The sequence below is a fragment of the Morus notabilis genome, unplaced genomic scaffold (genome assembly GCF_000414095.1).
Source record: "Morus notabilis unplaced genomic scaffold, ASM41409v2 Scaffold104, whole genome shotgun sequence".
In the NCBI taxonomy this organism is placed as follows: domain Eukaryota; kingdom Viridiplantae; phylum Streptophyta; class Magnoliopsida; order Rosales; family Moraceae; genus Morus; species Morus notabilis.
In genome coordinates, this window is record NW_010367119.1 from 144,603 (window position 1) to 162,279 (window position 17,677).

Genomic DNA, 17,677 nt, shown 5'->3' on the forward strand with positions numbered 1-17,677 from the left:
TTGTTTCTTTAAAAAAAAAAATAGAAAACTGTAGAAAGTGCATGCCTGAAGGGATTCAGCATCAGTTGTCATCAAGTTGGTTATTTTCCCAGATGCAAAATTCTTACGAGCTTCATGAGTAAGCCTCAAGGATTTGCGGAATACAGCAGCAATCTGCACAGGCAAATTTAAAAAAAAAAATATATATATATATATAACATCTTTAAGTTGGGTTTTGTAGACAGTTAATGAACTGCAACTTTCCTATAAAAACGATCCTTAAAGCACAAAGTCCTTACTCCTGATACACAATATCAGCAGAACATGTGCAAGCCAAAAAAAAATATTCCACAACAAGAGCCCTTGCAGAACACCTATAATTAAGCTCCAAAAGCTATAGGGTTAACAAGACAAAAGAAAAGATTACCAAGGTTGATCTTAGCCTGAAACCAACTCGCATGACATTCTGGAAATATTGAGCTTCGCATAACACCCCGAAAACCTGTACGAAGTTATACCAATGAGAAACTCAAATTGATCTCTTCGAAAAGAAAAAAGAAACTTTTTTTTTACTACTCAATCATTTTTAACTCCCAATTCGATAGAAAATTGCCAAAGGTTTGTTTCTTATAAAACAAAAACCAATTCAATGCTGTAGAATGAGGCTATGCCGATGTTACATGTTAGTTTACCAATTCATCCCAAAAGCTTAAGCTATTAGGAGGTAAGCCAATAATAGTTTTATATTTTGACACTCCCCCTCACGTGTGGGCTGGACAATAGATAATCGTGCGGGTAAATTAATTGGAAAGCCCAACACGTGAATATTTGATAATAAGCCCCAATTATATTAAAAACCCAACACATGATAACAATTTAAATGGGGATAAAGAGTGCAATTATGAGGGTTTGAACTCAAGGCCTCCTGCTCTAATACCATGTTAGTTTACTAATCCATCCCAAAAGCTTAAGCCATTAGGAGCGGCTTTATATTTTAACAAAACAAAATGTAGATAAAAATTTACGTTAGTTCTTTTTTTTCTTTTTTTTTATTAAAAGAATAAGCTTATTAAAGAAGAAACTTTGCAGTTGAGAATATGGCTAGTAAGGGACCACATCTTTAAACCACAAAATGCAAAAAGCAACTACCACAGTTTTTATAGTGAAGAACATCGCAAGAACCACATTTATTCATAAGAATTTATATGAATAAAACTGAGGAGCACGATGCAAGCAATTTACATATGCGCATATGTAAACAGATTCAAAAGCAACATGGAGGATTTATATCATACCACTCCAACAAATATTAAGAAGGCATAGATGTAACCATTCCATGCCGGTTCCCCTTGTTGCATAGACTGCAGAAATTCAAGCAAGTATTCTCAGTGAAGTACCTTAGAACAACAAAGAGTACAAAGAAACACAAACAACTTAACCATGACTATCATATCAATACTTTTTCCCTCTAATTAAAGATATTCCACAATGCGTGGAATGTGATATCAACAATAAATACAAATTGAGTCATGCACCAATAATTTTCAAAGTAACAATTTGGCCATAAAAATGCCAAATGCTTTCCTCGAACGCCGCAAGACAGATAAATTCGATAAATCTGGAAAAGACAACATCAGTAAATGGAAGTCAAATGAGGTCATGAGTATGGATTAGGATCAAATAAGATAATAGAGTTCCCTGAATTCCTGTTTCTTATTTTATACATGTGACGTCATGAAGTACTTGCCAGTTACCAATATCAAACAGTAAGAATGATAATTATAGCAACAGTAAAGGCAAAACTAATTATAATGTTCATAAGGATAATAAAAACAACAGTAACAATAATCATAACCATAATGATAATAAAAACAATGCAGAGGTTGATAAGCCCAAGTTGGGATTACCAACATGCAAAATCAAGTAATAGTGGTGAGCATCTGATAATGAGATGTCAAAACCAAAATAATGTAGGAGATGCCTCCGGCAAAGAATTAGATTAAATTAGAGAAAGAAGAGCTAACCTGTAGGAGACGATTCAATATAAGAGGCCCCACAAATTGAGAAAGATCATTGCCAATCTACAAATTATAAAGTAAATGAAAACAATAAATAACGTAATACATAAATTTAGCAATGCCATCATGTGGTGTCAAATCTTCAAAATGCTTTAAGTTTGAAACAAAAGACAATCCTCTCAGACACTCACCATGCCTTTTTTTTTTTTCCTATATAAGAATAGGAAAATTGTAATTCAAAAAAACAAAAAATTCTCTCAAGTCAAGTTTGTGCTGAAAATGCTACAGAAAATTCATATTAGATTCCTGCAGGCTATAACTGTGTCACAGAGGCTAACACACTAACAAACACAGCTTTATCTTTTTTTATACAATGCGGGATCGAAACTGCACCCTGCCAAGCCCAAGCCCCAAGCCCCCACCCACCAATACTGTTTGACCTAGTGGTCATTGGCAAAAACATAACTTTATTCATTACCATACAAGACTATCAATCATTTTTCAATTTGTGATTCTAATTACTGGTATATTCATCGACGCACGAAGCTACAAAACAGAATTTTCATATTATTACATACATTGATCAATGTGCTCTGATTACAGAGGATATGAATTGACAAATTTCACAGAGCGCGTCCCCCCTTAGTCCTAAGCTTAAAAACTCATTTAACTCCTAACCATGATTGAGACTTTTTAATTCTCTAACTAAGCTCTACTAAGCTTTTTTTAATATTTTAATAAGACATGGAGCAATTTATTGAAAAAGAAAATGAAGAAATATGGAATAGAAGAAACTTCTCCTCTAATCCTTTATTACGTGAAAGGTAAAGGCCTTATATAGAGAAAGTTGACAACAAATCTGTCAATAATTCTCCACGACTATAGAAACTAGCAATCCCTTAATTTAAGGAATAAATCACAGAATTAAAACTACAGAGATAATAGGAAACAACCTTCCTTATCCCTTCATTTAAACACAACCTAATAGGAAACAAATCCCTAGAAAATAGGAAACCAGAAACGGGAGATTTGTCAACAGAAAATAGTAAGAAACAGGAATAATGGAGAATACTAACCAATAGCAACAACTATCAAGTTCCTCTCAACGGAGCAAACAATATTTTCCTTGTTTAGGAAACACATTCATAGAAAAGCTTCAGAATAAATTATCATGTGATCTTGACATGATAAACAGAAAAAGAAAAAAGAAATCACACACCCACGTCAAAAACATAAAATTCCCAATACTAGTCCATTCCATGCTTCATTTCAAAGAGAAACTCAAAGTGGCAACAGGTATGAATGAGCTATATTTAGAGAAGAAATGTATACACAGGGCAAAACATAAAAGAATAAGCCAAGTACCTTCCAAAAGCCTCCCCACCAAAACCTACGTGAAAAGTAAAAAAGAGGGGTGGAAAAGTAAGAAAGATTAGAATAGATGCATTACTTACAAACAAACAAGGCAATGAAGAAATCTACACAATTCAATTTTCAGCTCCGTATCCGTATACTTACCTTCCCCCAAGGCTATGGTTTAATGCTCTTAAAAGCCTTGGCTTTGGCTTCCGAGATTCCTCAAGCCAGCATCTCTGGAATCTGCAAAGTAGAGGGGAAAAAAAAATATGAACACAACCTTCGAAAGTGAAAATTGAAGTACATGAAACCAACAAATAAAGGGAAAAACAAGCACATACGTCGTATTTAGTGTCTCCGTTGTATCCCAAGCATCCAATTTCCAGACATCCTTCTCTGTTAGAGGCCTTTGGTAACCAAGCTTCATCAGGGGATTCATCCATGAAAAGAATATTTCTGGTAAAAGAAAAGAACCAAAATATGAGATGATACATCATGCAAACGAATCATTCAGTTGGATGCTAAAAATTAGGCACAAAAAGGTAGGACAAGGTGAAGATGCAGCTACCATGATCTTTACACTGCCTCATAGTCATTGTTTAAGCAGTTTATGAACAAACTATTAAAACCAGCTTAAATCAATGTAATCGCCACAAATCAATAAATCAATCGACAAGAGAATTTCAAAGTTAAAATAAAACAATAAATACCCTTAACAGGTGCATTATAAGCTGGTTTCTTCTCTGGTAAAATAAATAAATAAATAAAAGGAACATCAAGGACAACTTGTGGCAAATCACACGCATGGAGAGTTTTGTTTGAGGAATTGATAGTTTCTCAATCAACATGCATAGTCTTTTAGTGCTACATAGCCAAGAATATGAACTAAAAGGCCATAGTAATTCAAGAGACGTACTGGAAACTATGTTGACATGTCTCTCAGGGCATATTTGATCTCCTCCAGGAAGATCTTCATATGCGGCATCGTCATGTGATTCAGGTGGCATTTGTGTATAACCAGGATAGGGATCCAAATGAGGAAGATGCACAAACAGAAGAAGTCCAAATAAAACCTACACCAATGCATCAGTGATAAAGCAGCGGAAATTAACATTTTTTTTAGCCCAATAAAAGATAAATCTCAAGCCAATTTCTCAAACAATGAAAGTAGACTGTCTTTTTCGCCTCATATTTCACAATATGTTCTTTATATTGCATGCATTTGGACTAGATGGCACACTGCCGATGAAACACATAGCTAACAGCATCACCCTTTCAGTTACAGCCAGGCTTGCCCATCTGGTGTAGGAGCAGACCAATATAGCTAATGTGGATGAACCATAATGCAATTGGTGAAAATGCATAATAATCATTGAAATAAAGGATGGAAAGAAACAGAACCAACATACCTGGATGGCGACTTCACTGATGTATAGATACAAAACAGATCTGCAAGGACAAGCCACAAACATTGTCAGCTTCTTTAAATAATGAATACTAATTTGAAATATACGGCATGACTTTCATATTCTAGAAAGCGTTGATTCTCACGCACTGATTATGTTGAATAAAACTTCAAGTTAAGAATTATCAATCATATCAAAGACATATAACTCTTTTTTTTATAAGAAAAACTCACTTTTTTTTTAATTCAAATGACATATTATTCTACTATTAAGACTCACTTTTTGTGGTAAATAATTCATTTTCTTATTTACGTCATCATGTCATGACGACAATGGATGTTTAAGTTTAATCAAAATAGATGAAAAAGAAGCAAACAATCTGCCAGAAGTATAGAACCATTTAAATATTCATCGTTAATAATTTTTAGAAGGGGTGATTGATTTGAGATTTATATATATAAAACCCAGAAAGTTGTACAAAACATTATGTATATTAAAATCAAAGTAACATATACCTACTAAAAAAATCCCTCACTGAAAGAATGAGATTGAGCATCACAGCATCTCCCACCAAAGCATAAATGACTCCAAATCTGACAAACCACCGGAATTCACGGATGTAAACTTTGGTCTCCACACTAATCATGACCAGCATAGAACACCAAGCAAGTGCCTCAATCGTCAGAGATATCGCCTGTGGGAAAGGAAGGATGAAGCTAAATATATGGAAATGAATGCAAGATTACTGGAACAAGAAAAAGATGCTCACATGGACTAAGTGCTCCTCATTCAAAGATCTTCGAAGATAAATATTTAAATTATATGGACCCAATTAAATTGACATTTACAATAGATGTTGCCTCAATATTCACAGGGCTAACCAAAATGGTATTCAGTTCCCGAACATATTGTAGGAAATCTGTGGCAAGCTAGGTTAAGGAATTGGGTTTGTTTGCCATCAATTGGCAGGTCGGAGGGGTATTTTAATAATGTGGGATGTTAGAACCATTCAAGTTGTTGACACCTTCATTGGGTCATTTAAGGTGTCAATAAAATTTCAAAAAGGGGGTTCTTTTTAGTGGTTAACAGGGGTATATGGACCAGTGTCATATAAAGACAGAAAATTTTTTTGGGATGAGTTGGCGGGGCTGCAGGTGATTTGTGGTGAGAAATGGGTGCTGGGAGGTGATTTTAATGTGGTTAGATTTACTCATGAAAGATCTCACCCTCCTAGGTCTACTAGAACATTAGATTGTTCGACAGACTTATTCAGGAAGGAAATCTGAAAGATATTGTGTTATCTAATGCTCACTTCACATGGAGTAATTTTAGAGAGGCAGAAGTGAAAAGTAGATTGGATAGATTTTTATTCACGTCGGAATGGGGAGAGGAGTTTCTGGGTGTGAAGCAATTGGTTAGGAGCAGATCGGTCTCGGATCATAGGCTTGTGATATTAGACACTAATCCGGTGCCTTGAGGACCTTGTCCATTTAGATTTGAGAGTATGTGGCTTGAACACCCACAGTTTAAGGAGTTTTGTAAAGAGAAATGGGACTCTGTTGTGGTGAAAGTATGGGAAGGATACAGATTCTATGAGAAGTTGAGGAGCTTGAAAGCGTCGGTGAAGGAGTGGAACAAAGTGGTGTTTGGAGATACGAGGTTGATCAAGAGTGACTTATTAGCTAAGATTGATTTCTTAGATAGAAGAGAGGAAGACGGGCCTAAATGAAGAAGAAAGGAGTGAGAGAAGAGCTTTGAGGAATTCGCTTGAGGAGGTGATTTTTACGGAATCTATTTCGTGGAGACAAAAAATGAGATGTAGATAGGTCAAAGAGGGGGATGCTAATTCTACGTTGTAAACAACTTAGTGAATAATTGGAGGAATAAAAGCTTGATATCTAGACTTGAAAAAGAGGATGGAGTAGTTGTAGAAAATGTGGAGAATGTGGTGAAAAAGCTGATAAAATATTACGAGAAACTATGCAAGGAGGAATCATTGGTACAATGGTCGTTTGAGGGTTTAGAGTGGCATCCGATTCAAGCAGAGAGGGCTGATTGGTGGGAAAAACCTTTTGAGGAGAAAGAGGTTCGGGAGGCTATCTTCTCATGTGAGATAAGTCACCAGGCCGAGATGGCTTCTCATTGGGTTTCTATCAAAGATGTTGGGAAGTGGTTAAAGGCGATTTGTTAAAAGTGATGGAGGAATTTTTCAATAATGGAGTAGTGAATCGAAATACAAACCACACTTTTATTTGCCTCATTCCAAAAAAAGAGGACTCTAGAAGGATTTTAGGCCAATAAGCTTGGTCTCAAGTCTTTACAAGATAATTGCCAAGGTGTTGGCCAATCGATTGAAGGAAGTGTTGGGGGATACCATTTCCAAGAGTCAAGTGCTTTCATAAATGGTAGGCAGATTTTGGATAGCAAATGAGGTTGTTGAAGAATATAGAGTGGAGGGCAAAGAAGGATTGGTGTTCAAGATAGATTTTGAGAAGGCCTATAATCATGTAAATTGGAGTCTTCTAAGGCAAGTGTTGGAGAAGAAAGGTTTCGGTCAGAGATGGATAAATTGGATCATGGGGTGTGTTAGTTCGGCAAATTTTTCCATTTTGGTCAACGGTAAACCGTGTGGGAGGTTTGGAGCTTCCAGAGGATTAAGACAAGGAGACCTGCTTTCTCCTTTCCTTTTCACTTTAGTAGTTGATGGTCTGAGTAGGCTGATCGAGAAGGCGGGGGAGTTGAGTTTAGTCAAGGGATTTAGAGTTGGTAGAAACGACATTCAGGTATCCCATTTACAATTTGCAGATGATAATCTATTTTTTCTTGAACCCTCTAGTGAGAATTTTCGAAATACAATCTTGATTTTGAAATTTTTCTCTAAGTGCTCGAATTGAGAATTAATATGGGGAAAAGTACATTGAATGGGATTAACTTGGAGGAGGAGGTGATTCAAAGTATGGCCCGGGAGTCGGGTTGTGAAGTGGGTTCTTGGCCAATGAATATTTGGGCTTACCATTAGGAGGAAACCCCTTAGCTAGGGAATTTTGGAACCTGGTGTTGAAAAAGATTTCAAAAAGATTGGATGGGTGGAAAAAAGGATTTCTCTCTATGAGAGGAAGACTTACGCTTATTCAATCATTTTTGTCGAGCATTCCGACTTATTTCCTTGCCCTTTTAAGATTCCAGTGGGTGTTGCTAAGGAGATTGAAGCTCATATGAGATGGTTCTTGTGGGATGGCTTGGAGAGGGAGTCAATTGATAATTTGGTCGCTTGGAAGGATGTCAAAAGATGGGGGTTTGGGAATTGGGAATCGGTTGAAGAAAAATCAAGCTCTTTTGGGTTTCTTTGGAACAAGACTCTCTGTGGGCCACAATTATTAGGAGCAAATATGGATTGCAATCCAATAGCTGGGATTCTAACCTTGTTACTAGAGGCACTCATAGGAATCCTTGGAAATTTATTTCTCAGGGTTTGAACTCTTTTCTTGAGAGAGTGAGATGGAAGGTGGGGGAAGATGGAAGGTGGGGGATGGTAGTCGAGTGTTCTGGGAAGATAAGTGTTACCGAATATAGGATAATTATGGAGGAGGATTTGTAGCTGTTTAGGAGGATTTGCAACTGATTCAAAAGGAATATTCTTAGAGACTGGGATTAGCTGTTTTATGATATTCTCTGTGATTTGTATTTTATTTGTTATGATTGTTTTCCTTATTTAACCCAGCCGGTCTCTTCTATATAAAGAGACTAATGTAGAGGTTGAATATGAGTGAATAAAAAATAAGCAGTGTTTTTCCTTTTTCCTCTGCCATCTCCTCGAATTCCTGCTGTATGGTATCAGAGAGGGACGAAGTCTAGGAGTTCTGGAATTTCGAGTTGTAGATGGCAGCATATAAAAGGGCGTTGACTGGAGTAAGCGGAGGCGATGTTTCTGAGGAAGTGTCCTCTCAAACTACCTCCACAATTGCTCCCATTGCTGCCTCCCAACCTGTCACTTCAATTCCTGAGAGTTCTAATAATCTATCCCTTCAAATCACCACCCACAAGTTAAATGGAAAGAATTTTCTCAAGTGGTCCCGATCGGTACTAATGGTCTTACGAGGAAAAGGAAGACTAGGCTATTTGGATGGCACAATTCCGCAGCCTAAAACAGGAGATCTTTCGTATGAGAATTGGGAAGCACAAAACTCTATGGTGATGGCATAGTTGATTCACTCTATGGAAGACAACATCGCGGACACCTACATCCTGTTTCCCACGGCCAAGAAGATTTGGGATGCAGTCAATTTGGCTTCCTCTGATGTGGAGAATACGTCACAGATGTTTGAACTAAGGAACAAGGTAAGAAATTTGAAACAGGGGGAGAGTGATGTCACACAATACTATCATGAGTTGACAAAACTCTGGCAAGAGTTGGACCTGCTTTCATCCCCTTCGTGGAAAGACCCTAATGATGCAGTCATGTATAGAAGAATGGTTGATCAGGATTGAATATATGACTTCCTCACTAGACTTAACAAGGACTTGGATGAAGTCCGAGGTTGACTACTTGGAATGAGACCTCTACCGCAAATTGAGGAAATCTTTGCAGAAGTACGTAGAGAGGAATCAAGGAAGAGGGTCATGCTCGGAGGAAATATGCAGATCTTGGAAAATTCTGCATTGGTTGTCCGTGGACAAGAGAAGCAAGGAGAAGAAAAAGTTAATAAAAAGTGGTGTGATCATTGTAAAAAACCATATCACACCAAGGAGAACTGCTGGAAACTACATGGCAAGCCGGCAAATTGTACACCCCGGAACCGTGGACGTGAAGGAAAGAGATTTCAAGCAGCCATTGAGAAGACTGAAGAAGAACCAGCCACTGCAGCACTTGTTTTTTCTAAAGAGCAGATGGAACAACTAAGGCAGATGTTAACACAATCATCGTCCCACTCTCTTTTATGGCTCAGAGTGGTAAAGCACTAATTGTTTTTCGTGGCTTGGTAGAAAAGGAAGAACCATGGATTATTGACTCAGAGGCAACGGACCATATGACTGGGTGTGCAAAGTTGTACACCACATACACTCCTAGCGCTGGAAACCGCAAAGTGCAGATTGCTGATGGAACCTCTTCCGTGGTAACTGGTACAAGGACAATAAAAATTGGACCCAATGTCACATTAAAAGGGGTCCTTCATGTGCCAAATTTGAGCTTCAATCTCTTGTCCATTAGTAAAATAACCAAAGACTTGGATTGTGAAGTAATATTCTTGCCATCTGTTTGTGTTTTTCAGGACCAATTATTGGAAGAGGATTGGCAGTGCTGAGGAGCTAGATGGCCTATACTACTTTGAGGAGAAATCCAGTTGTAATGGGAAGGCTCAAATGGTTGCAAGCAATTCTCTTTCCAGAACTCAAAAATTATGTTATTGCATTATAGATTAGAATATCCTAGTTTTCCTTACTTGAAATTTTTGTTTCCTTCCTTGCTCAAGAATAATGAAAAATTTCAATGTAAAGTTTGTCAATTAACAAAACACACTCGTGTCCATTTTTATCCCTTACCATATCGTGCATCAAAACCATTTGTTCTTATTCATAGTGACCTGTGGGGACCTTCTCGTGTTTCAAGTCTCGCCAATAAAAAATGGTTCATAACCTTTACCGATGATCACACACGGGTTTGCTGGGTTTATCTTCTAAAGGAAAAATCTGAAGCTGGGAATGTTTTCAAAGAATTTCACACCATTATTAAAACACAATTCGATGAGAATATTAAATTCTTAAGAACTGACAATGGCACATAATTTTTTAATGCCAATTTAGGGGAATTTGTGAGGGAAAATGGGATTATCCATCAAAGTTCTTGTGTAGACACACCACAACAAAATGGGGTGGCCGAGAGAAAGAATCGTCATCTTCTAGAAGTTGCCCGGTCATTATTATTCACAGCGAATCTTCCTAAGAGTTTTGGGGGTGATGCAGTTCTGACTGCAACGTACTTGATAAATAGGGTACCTTCTCGAGTCTCAAATTTCAAACTCCCATAGAGTCCCTATATAAGTACTACCCAAAGCTTCGGATTCCATCTTCTCTCGAGTTAAAAGTATTTGGCTGTGTGGCCTTTGTCCATAATCTAGATCCAAACCGTGGAAAATTAGATCCTAGAGCTCATAAATGTATTTTTCTGGGATACTCTGCGACCAAAAAGGGGTATGGATGTTATTCTTTAGAGAAAGGAAATATTTTGTGACTAGGGATGTCACCTTTTTTGAAAACCAACCTGTTTTCACCAAAAATTTCCTTCAGGGGGAGAAAATATGGGAAGATAATTTTTGGGAGAAGCCTAAATATCAGGAGGGTCAGACCTTAAATGTTCGTCTTTGTCTTGGGAGTTTTTTTGGGATTTCACCCCACCTCCAGAGATTACAAACCTAGATCCTAAGGATTCTGAGCTCCATGAAACGTCCCCTGAAATAGAGAATCATGGTAAAAAGGTTGAAAATATTCCTAGCTCAAATCTTACAGATATTCATGCTTTAGAATCTGAAAACTTCCCAAGCACTACCATAGAAAATCCCACTGAGAATCTGGAAATTACCCTATCAAGCCCCAAGTCACATGTTCTTGATCAACCGAACACATCTGCAGAACAATTAGGTGATCCTTTACAATCCATCACAGTCACACAAGCCCAAAATCCTAAGAATCCAACATCTAAAATGCAAAAGCAAGGCCTGCAACCATTTGATCTAACCTATTCACGCAGGAAGAACCAAAAAGTTGTAGAAAGCTGGAAGGATCTTCACTACCAAGAATCTAATCCAAAACTCGGTCTTGATGGGGAGCTGAACGACTTAGATGTTCCTATTGCTCTGAGAAAGGGTACTAGGTCCTGCACTAAATATCCTATAGCCAATTATGTAGGTTATGATCATCTATCAAGTTCAATAAAGGCCTTGGTGACGAATTTGGCGAGTACAGAGATACCGAGAGACATCCAGGAGGCAATGGGAAAGGATGAATGGAGAAAGGCTGTTTTGGAAGAAATGGAAGCTTTGAAGAAGAATGGTACGTGGGATATTGTAAAAAAACCAAAAGATAAGATTACAGTTGGGTGCAAGTGGGTATTTACAGTCAAGTATAAAGCAGATGGTTCAATCGAGAGATATAAAGCGCGGTTGGTGGCTAAGGGGTACACACAGACTTACGGGATAGATTATCAGGAGACTTTTGCACCAGTGGCCAAGATCAATACTGTTCGAGTCTTGTTATCCCTAGCGGCAAACTTACACTGGCAATTGCAACAACTTGATGTGAAAAATGCATTCTTAAATGGCGACTTGAAAGAAGAAGTTTATATGGAACTTCCACCTGGATTCAATGAAGATGGAAAATGTGAAGAAGTGTGCAGATTAAAGAAATCCCTATATGGCCTAAAGCAATCACCACAAGCTTGGTTTGATAGGTTTACTAAGGTAATTAAAGATCAGGGGTACAAGCAGGCTGGAGGTGATCACACGCTGTTCTATCTACATAAGGATGATAAGGTTACGATGTTGATCGTATATGTTGATGACATTATCCTGACTAGAAATAATCTTGAAGAAGAGGAAAGGCTTAAAAGGAAGTTGGCAGAAGAGTTCGAGATTAAAGATCTTGGGAGTCTAAGGTATTTTCTTGGAATGGAAGTTGCCAGAAATAGAAGTGGTATCTTAGTCTCGCAAAGAAAATACGTGCTAGACCTCTTGAAGGAAACTGGAATGTTGGGTTGCAAACTAGTAGAAACTCCTGTAGAACCAAACAAAAAAAAGGAAGGTGTGGGGGATAGTAGTCCTGTAGACAAGAGCCGCTTTCAACGTTTAGTCGCCAGACTTATCTACTTGTCTCATACTATACGTGATATAGCTTTTGCAGTAAGTCGAGTGAGTCAGTACATGCACTCTCCTACTGAAGAGCATTTGGAAGCTGTGTATAAGGATACTAAAGTATTTGAAGGGAACCCCTGGACAAGGATTGTTCTTCAAGAAGGGAGAAGATAGAAGTATGGAGGTCTTACAGATGCGGATTGGGCAGGAGCTATTGGGGATAGGAGGTCTACTTCTGGATACTGTACACTCGTATGGGGAAATCTGGTTACATGGAGAAGCAAGAAGCAAACAGTAGTTGCTAGAAGCAGTGCTGAAGCAGATCGGTAGCTCACAGAATTTGCGAGGTTTTGTGGCTGAAAATGTTGCTAGATGAGCTTAAAGTTGGAGTTATGCTACCATTACGTGTCTATTGTGATAACAAGGCATCCATAAATATCTCACACAATCCTGTTCATCATGATAGGACCAAACATGTGGAAGTCGATCGGCATTTTATCAAAGAAAAGATAGAAGAAGGAACTATTTGCATGTCCTATGTTCCTATTACTCAACAAGTGGTTGATGTCCTGACCAAGAGATTAGCTAAACCCGTGTTTGAAAAATTAGTAGACAAGTTGGGTATGTACAACATATATTACCCAACTTGAGGGAGAGTGTTGCCGAATATAGGATAATTATGGAGGAGGATTTGTAACTATTTAGGAGGATTTGTAGTTATTTAGGAGGATTTGCAGCTGATTCAAGGAATATTCCTAGAGACTAGGGATTAGCTGTTTTATGATATTCTCTGTAATTTGTCTTTTATTTGTTATGATTGTTTTCCTTATTTAAACCAGCTGGTCTCTCCTATATAAAGAGACTAATGTAGAGGTTGAATATGAGTGAATAAAAAAAAAGCAGTGTTTTTCCTTTTTCCTCTGCCATCTCCTCGAATTCCTGCTATATGGTATCAGAGCAAGAGGTCATGAGTTCAAACCCCCGTAATTGCACTCTTTATCCCCATTTAAATTGTCATCATTGTTGGGTCTTTAATATATTTCGGCTTAAATATTCACGTGTTGGACTTTCTAATTAATTTACCCACACGATTGCCCATTGTACAGCCCACACGTGAGGGGGAGTGTTAAAATATAAAACTATTATTGACCCACCTCCTAACAGCTTAAGCTTTTGGGATGGATTGATAAACTAACAGGACACATAGTTAAGCTAGCCAAGAACCTAAGCATTGAAAAAGAATCTAAAATGTCGAAAACAAAAACTCATTTGGAGATGAACTTTCCAGTCTAATTCTAGTGTCAAAACTTATTGAACCAATCAATCAAGCAATGGCCACCGAGATAACTTCAATTCTTAGGACATTACGTGAAGACCTGTTAGGGAGGAGCTTATAGGAACAACTGTCTGTTTGGCTAAGTAGTTGATGAATTTCCAAATACTAATTTAGATATGAAGCTGAATGGCTCTGTTTTTGGCCAGGCGGATCCTATAAATACGGAAGGAGAAGCCAACTTGGAGGAAAAATAGTTGCAGTCCAAGCTACACTTGTCATTCTGGCCTCAGTGAGAGCATATAGACTTCCCTACTGCACATAGGATAGTCTCGCCCCTGTTGTAAAGTCCTTTTGAAGTTGCTAGGACAGGAAAGACTCATTCAGCAAATTGCGGAGATTGTAACGTAGTTTTTAGGCGGAGATGCGATCGTGGTTGTGAAGGCTGACAGCCATGTATGTATGATCTCTCGAGGGATTGGAAGGTTGGAAGTAGTACAGCTACAATTGTTTTATTGGGAGATAAGCTCTAACTCCTGTTGCGAGGGCTATATTTTGGCAGAACTTACTGAAACCAATAGTTTGTGAAGAGTGAGTGTCTGGTCTCAATCATGTACGCTCAGCCTTGGGAGTACTGTCCAAAGATAGCATGAAGATAGTTTGGTGCTTGTTCGATTTAGAAAGCTGAGGATCCTAAATTTTGGTTCCTCTCATTTTACCTAAATTTAGATGCTTATTCTGTTTCATGGGCACGTCTTTGTTTTGGATTTTTTTTCCTGGTACTACTAGCATTGCCTAACTCCCTTTCACGAGGCATTTTGTTGTCCTTTACGCAATAAGCCAATATACAAAACCTTCATGTACTTGTACCCATTTGTTTATTGTAGCAAAAAACAACTACCATGTTTGGAGTTGGTTTTGTTTTTGTTTTTCACATTTTTCGAGAAAGAAAAAATGAAAACGGGAGAGAAACGGCGTTTGGCACAATTAAAGACAAAAAACAGAAATGAAAACGATTTTTTGGTTTAGAGTAAAATGGGAGAGAAATGAAAAATGACTTTTAGTTGTTTTTCATTTTTTGTTTCTGTTTTCTCCTCTCTTGAGCATAGAGAGAGACATTAATGGATTTTTTTATACTGAAAACAATCTCTTGATAAAACTACCAAACGGATTTTCAAAAATGATTACAGTCTGAGATTGAAAATATTTTTATTTCTATTTTCATACAAAAAACAAAATCATTTTGGAACGAGTTCCAAACGCACAGAACATTTTATTTGTACATAAGAGGAGAGGAGTTCCACCCCAACTTCACCCTTTTCAGCAGATTGAGAGGTCTAGTTTAGTGCATATAAAAAACTTCCATATAACCATGTGCAATTATCAAGTTCTTTAATCATTTGTTCAAACCACTAGTGGTGACCAATCAGAAATTCTGACCAACTATTCCTATAACATGTTATTCTACTCCTGCAACTCTCACAAAACAGGAACTTTTTTTTCTGAATAAAAATCACAAAACAGAAACTTGCATCAAGATTAGCACCACTCAGACGAATGTTCATCTTGAACGGGGTTAGAGATAGCAATCTAATCTAATCTTTCAGATAAGGCAGTGGGTTATTCAACAAAACCTATGGGAAAGTACAAACGTTAAAAGGTTCATAAAGAAACGAAACCAAAAATCGAAAGGAATGCATTATGGAAAATTTATTTCCAGTCTACACCCATATCAAAACTAGACATAACTGGGCTTCATTTAGACAATAACCCAAAAGCATTTTTCGCTCTTCCTTTTTTCAGGGAAACATGTTAATGTTACTAAGCATCAACTCAAACTAGACATAACTAAACTTCACCAAAGACAACGACCCAAAAGCATTTTTCCATCTTCCTTTTTTTTTCTGGGAAACATGTTAAAGTTGCTAAGCATAAACCGACTAATGTAATGGGTATGTGAAAAAAAAGTCCTGCAATGGTGTGTGGAATATTAGAAGAGCTAACAACAAATAAAGACACAAGCCATTATTTATTTAAAAATAATAATAATAATAATAATAATAATAACAACGACGACGACAACAACAACAACCAACCTCAAATGGTGCAAGACCAGCCTGTCCATCCAAATTCAGCACGGAAATTCCCATTATCAATCTGAACAAAGGCTCAGCAGTGCAATAAGCAGGCAATAACCCCAACACATAGTTGTAAACTTTGGACCTCAAACGGAATCTCTGGACTGTGAAATCCTTATTAGTCCTCCAAATTCGATAGATACACAGACCCAGAAGAACCAAATGAGAAACACAGATCACCAGCGAGTCGACCGCACATGGCGTGTAAGCCCCGAAGGCATTATCCACAGCCTTTGTCCAAACCCCATTCTTCACTGGCCTACAGTACCAGACGAATGGCTCAAAAACCATTTCTTCACTCTTCATTCACTCGTCTCTCTGCCCCTGTCTCTCTAACAAAGAATTCTTCACTTAAAGCACATAAGCTTCTCCTGGGCTAATTCTGCAATACAACAAACCATATTTAACCTCAAGTAAAATTATTAAAAAAATTTAAAAATAAATTACCATTCAAGAAACAACAGCTCCAAATGTTCATTTTATTTTAATATATTTCCCAACAAGATTTGGAAAGTCATATCATATGAACCCAATAAAATTTTAATAAAACAATCCCTCACTTTTCCTTGGCTTTCTTTGCTAGAGAATTGAATGGATTAAAATACATATAGATTTATTCAACGTTCACCTTCTCCGTCAAAAATGAAGGGGAAAAAAACAAAAAATTACAGTCCAAGTTAAACAATTTCTCTATATTACTTGCTTTAGAATAATCAACACTCAAGAGTATTAGAATAATCAACACTCAAGAGTATGGGACAATTTATGGTCAGAAAAAGACGCTTAATGGGAAATTTTTGCCCAAAAAAAATTATTTGTTAAAGATCAGGACCGCACTTTTTTAAGGTAAATTCAATGTATTAGTTGAAAGCATCAACTCAACCGAAACAAAACAAAAATAATATAACCCAATCAACAAAATATATAGATCCAAAATAATTATTACTTTTTCTCATAATAAAGTCAAAAAATGATTACTTACTCCAACAAAATTGCTGAACGAAAGTATCCTCTGCTTTTGAGCAATCTTACATTTTTCAGACATAGAAAACGCATCAAAAGAGGACCAGGAAACAAGGAAACAAAAATTTTCTGGGAAAAAAGTTCGTCCGAAAATCGTTGTGCTTTTCTTAGCTCTTTTACTTTTTCGTTTTGCCTATAGAAAAATGTCAATAAGAAATGAAAAAAATAATAAATAATAATAATAATAATAATAATAATATTGATAATATGGAAGGAATGGAATCGATTCTTACAAAGTGCATCAAATTCCATTGAAATAAAATGGAGAGTGAAAGGGAGAGACACCAAACATTGTCTTCTTCGTCAACGGGGAAAAGGAAATGCAGAACCCAGTGTTGTTCTCCTGCGTCACCGCTTACGATGAGCAATATAATATATATATATATATATATATAGATAAGAATAGTCTTTAATCCGGCACCTATAGCCTATAATAATTAAATATGGTTATTTTCAATGATAAGAAACGATTGACGTTTTTGGGGTTTTTCTTTTTAAGAATCTTTTTTATTTTTATTTTTTTAATGTTGGACAAAGACATGGCCCATGGGTACCTATTGTGGTAATACTTGAATTACTTATCTGGAACAACTTTAATACACTATTTTCTCTAAAACTTATTTGCGGCGTATCTTTTCTC

The 17,677-nt window shown here is 37.0% G+C and overlaps 1 protein-coding gene across 2 annotated transcripts in view; it reads right to left on the minus strand.

The window, feature by feature from the left end:
• The window catches only part of LOC21393246 (ABC transporter C family member 2), a 41,031-nt gene extending 23,652 nt beyond the window's left edge, over window positions 1-17,379 (minus strand). The window contains exons 1-13 of one of the 2 annotated variants that reach the window (XM_024174672.1): window positions 17,271-17,379; window positions 16,997-17,170; window positions 15,973-16,396; window positions 5,275-5,453; window positions 4,763-4,802; window positions 4,270-4,426; window positions 3,695-3,809; window positions 3,516-3,596; window positions 3,363-3,387; window positions 2,004-2,060; window positions 1,275-1,340; window positions 407-481; window positions 46-153 (exon numbers count right to left, since the gene is read on the minus strand). In XM_024174672.1, the coding sequence (XP_024030440.1) occupies window positions 46-153; window positions 407-481; window positions 1,275-1,340; window positions 2,004-2,060; window positions 3,363-3,387; window positions 3,516-3,596; window positions 3,695-3,809; window positions 4,270-4,426; window positions 4,763-4,802; window positions 5,275-5,453; window positions 15,973-16,320 (1,251 nt within the window). In that variant the 5' untranslated portion in view covers window positions 16,321-16,396; window positions 16,997-17,170; window positions 17,271-17,379. The remainder of the gene's footprint in view (window positions 1-45; window positions 154-406; window positions 482-1,274; window positions 1,341-2,003; window positions 2,061-3,362; window positions 3,388-3,515; window positions 3,597-3,694; window positions 3,810-4,269; window positions 4,427-4,762; window positions 4,803-5,274; window positions 5,454-15,972; window positions 16,397-16,996; window positions 17,171-17,270) is intronic. The other variant, XM_024174674.1, reaches the window with a different exon arrangement.
• Window positions 17,380-17,677: the final 298 nt, after the last annotated feature.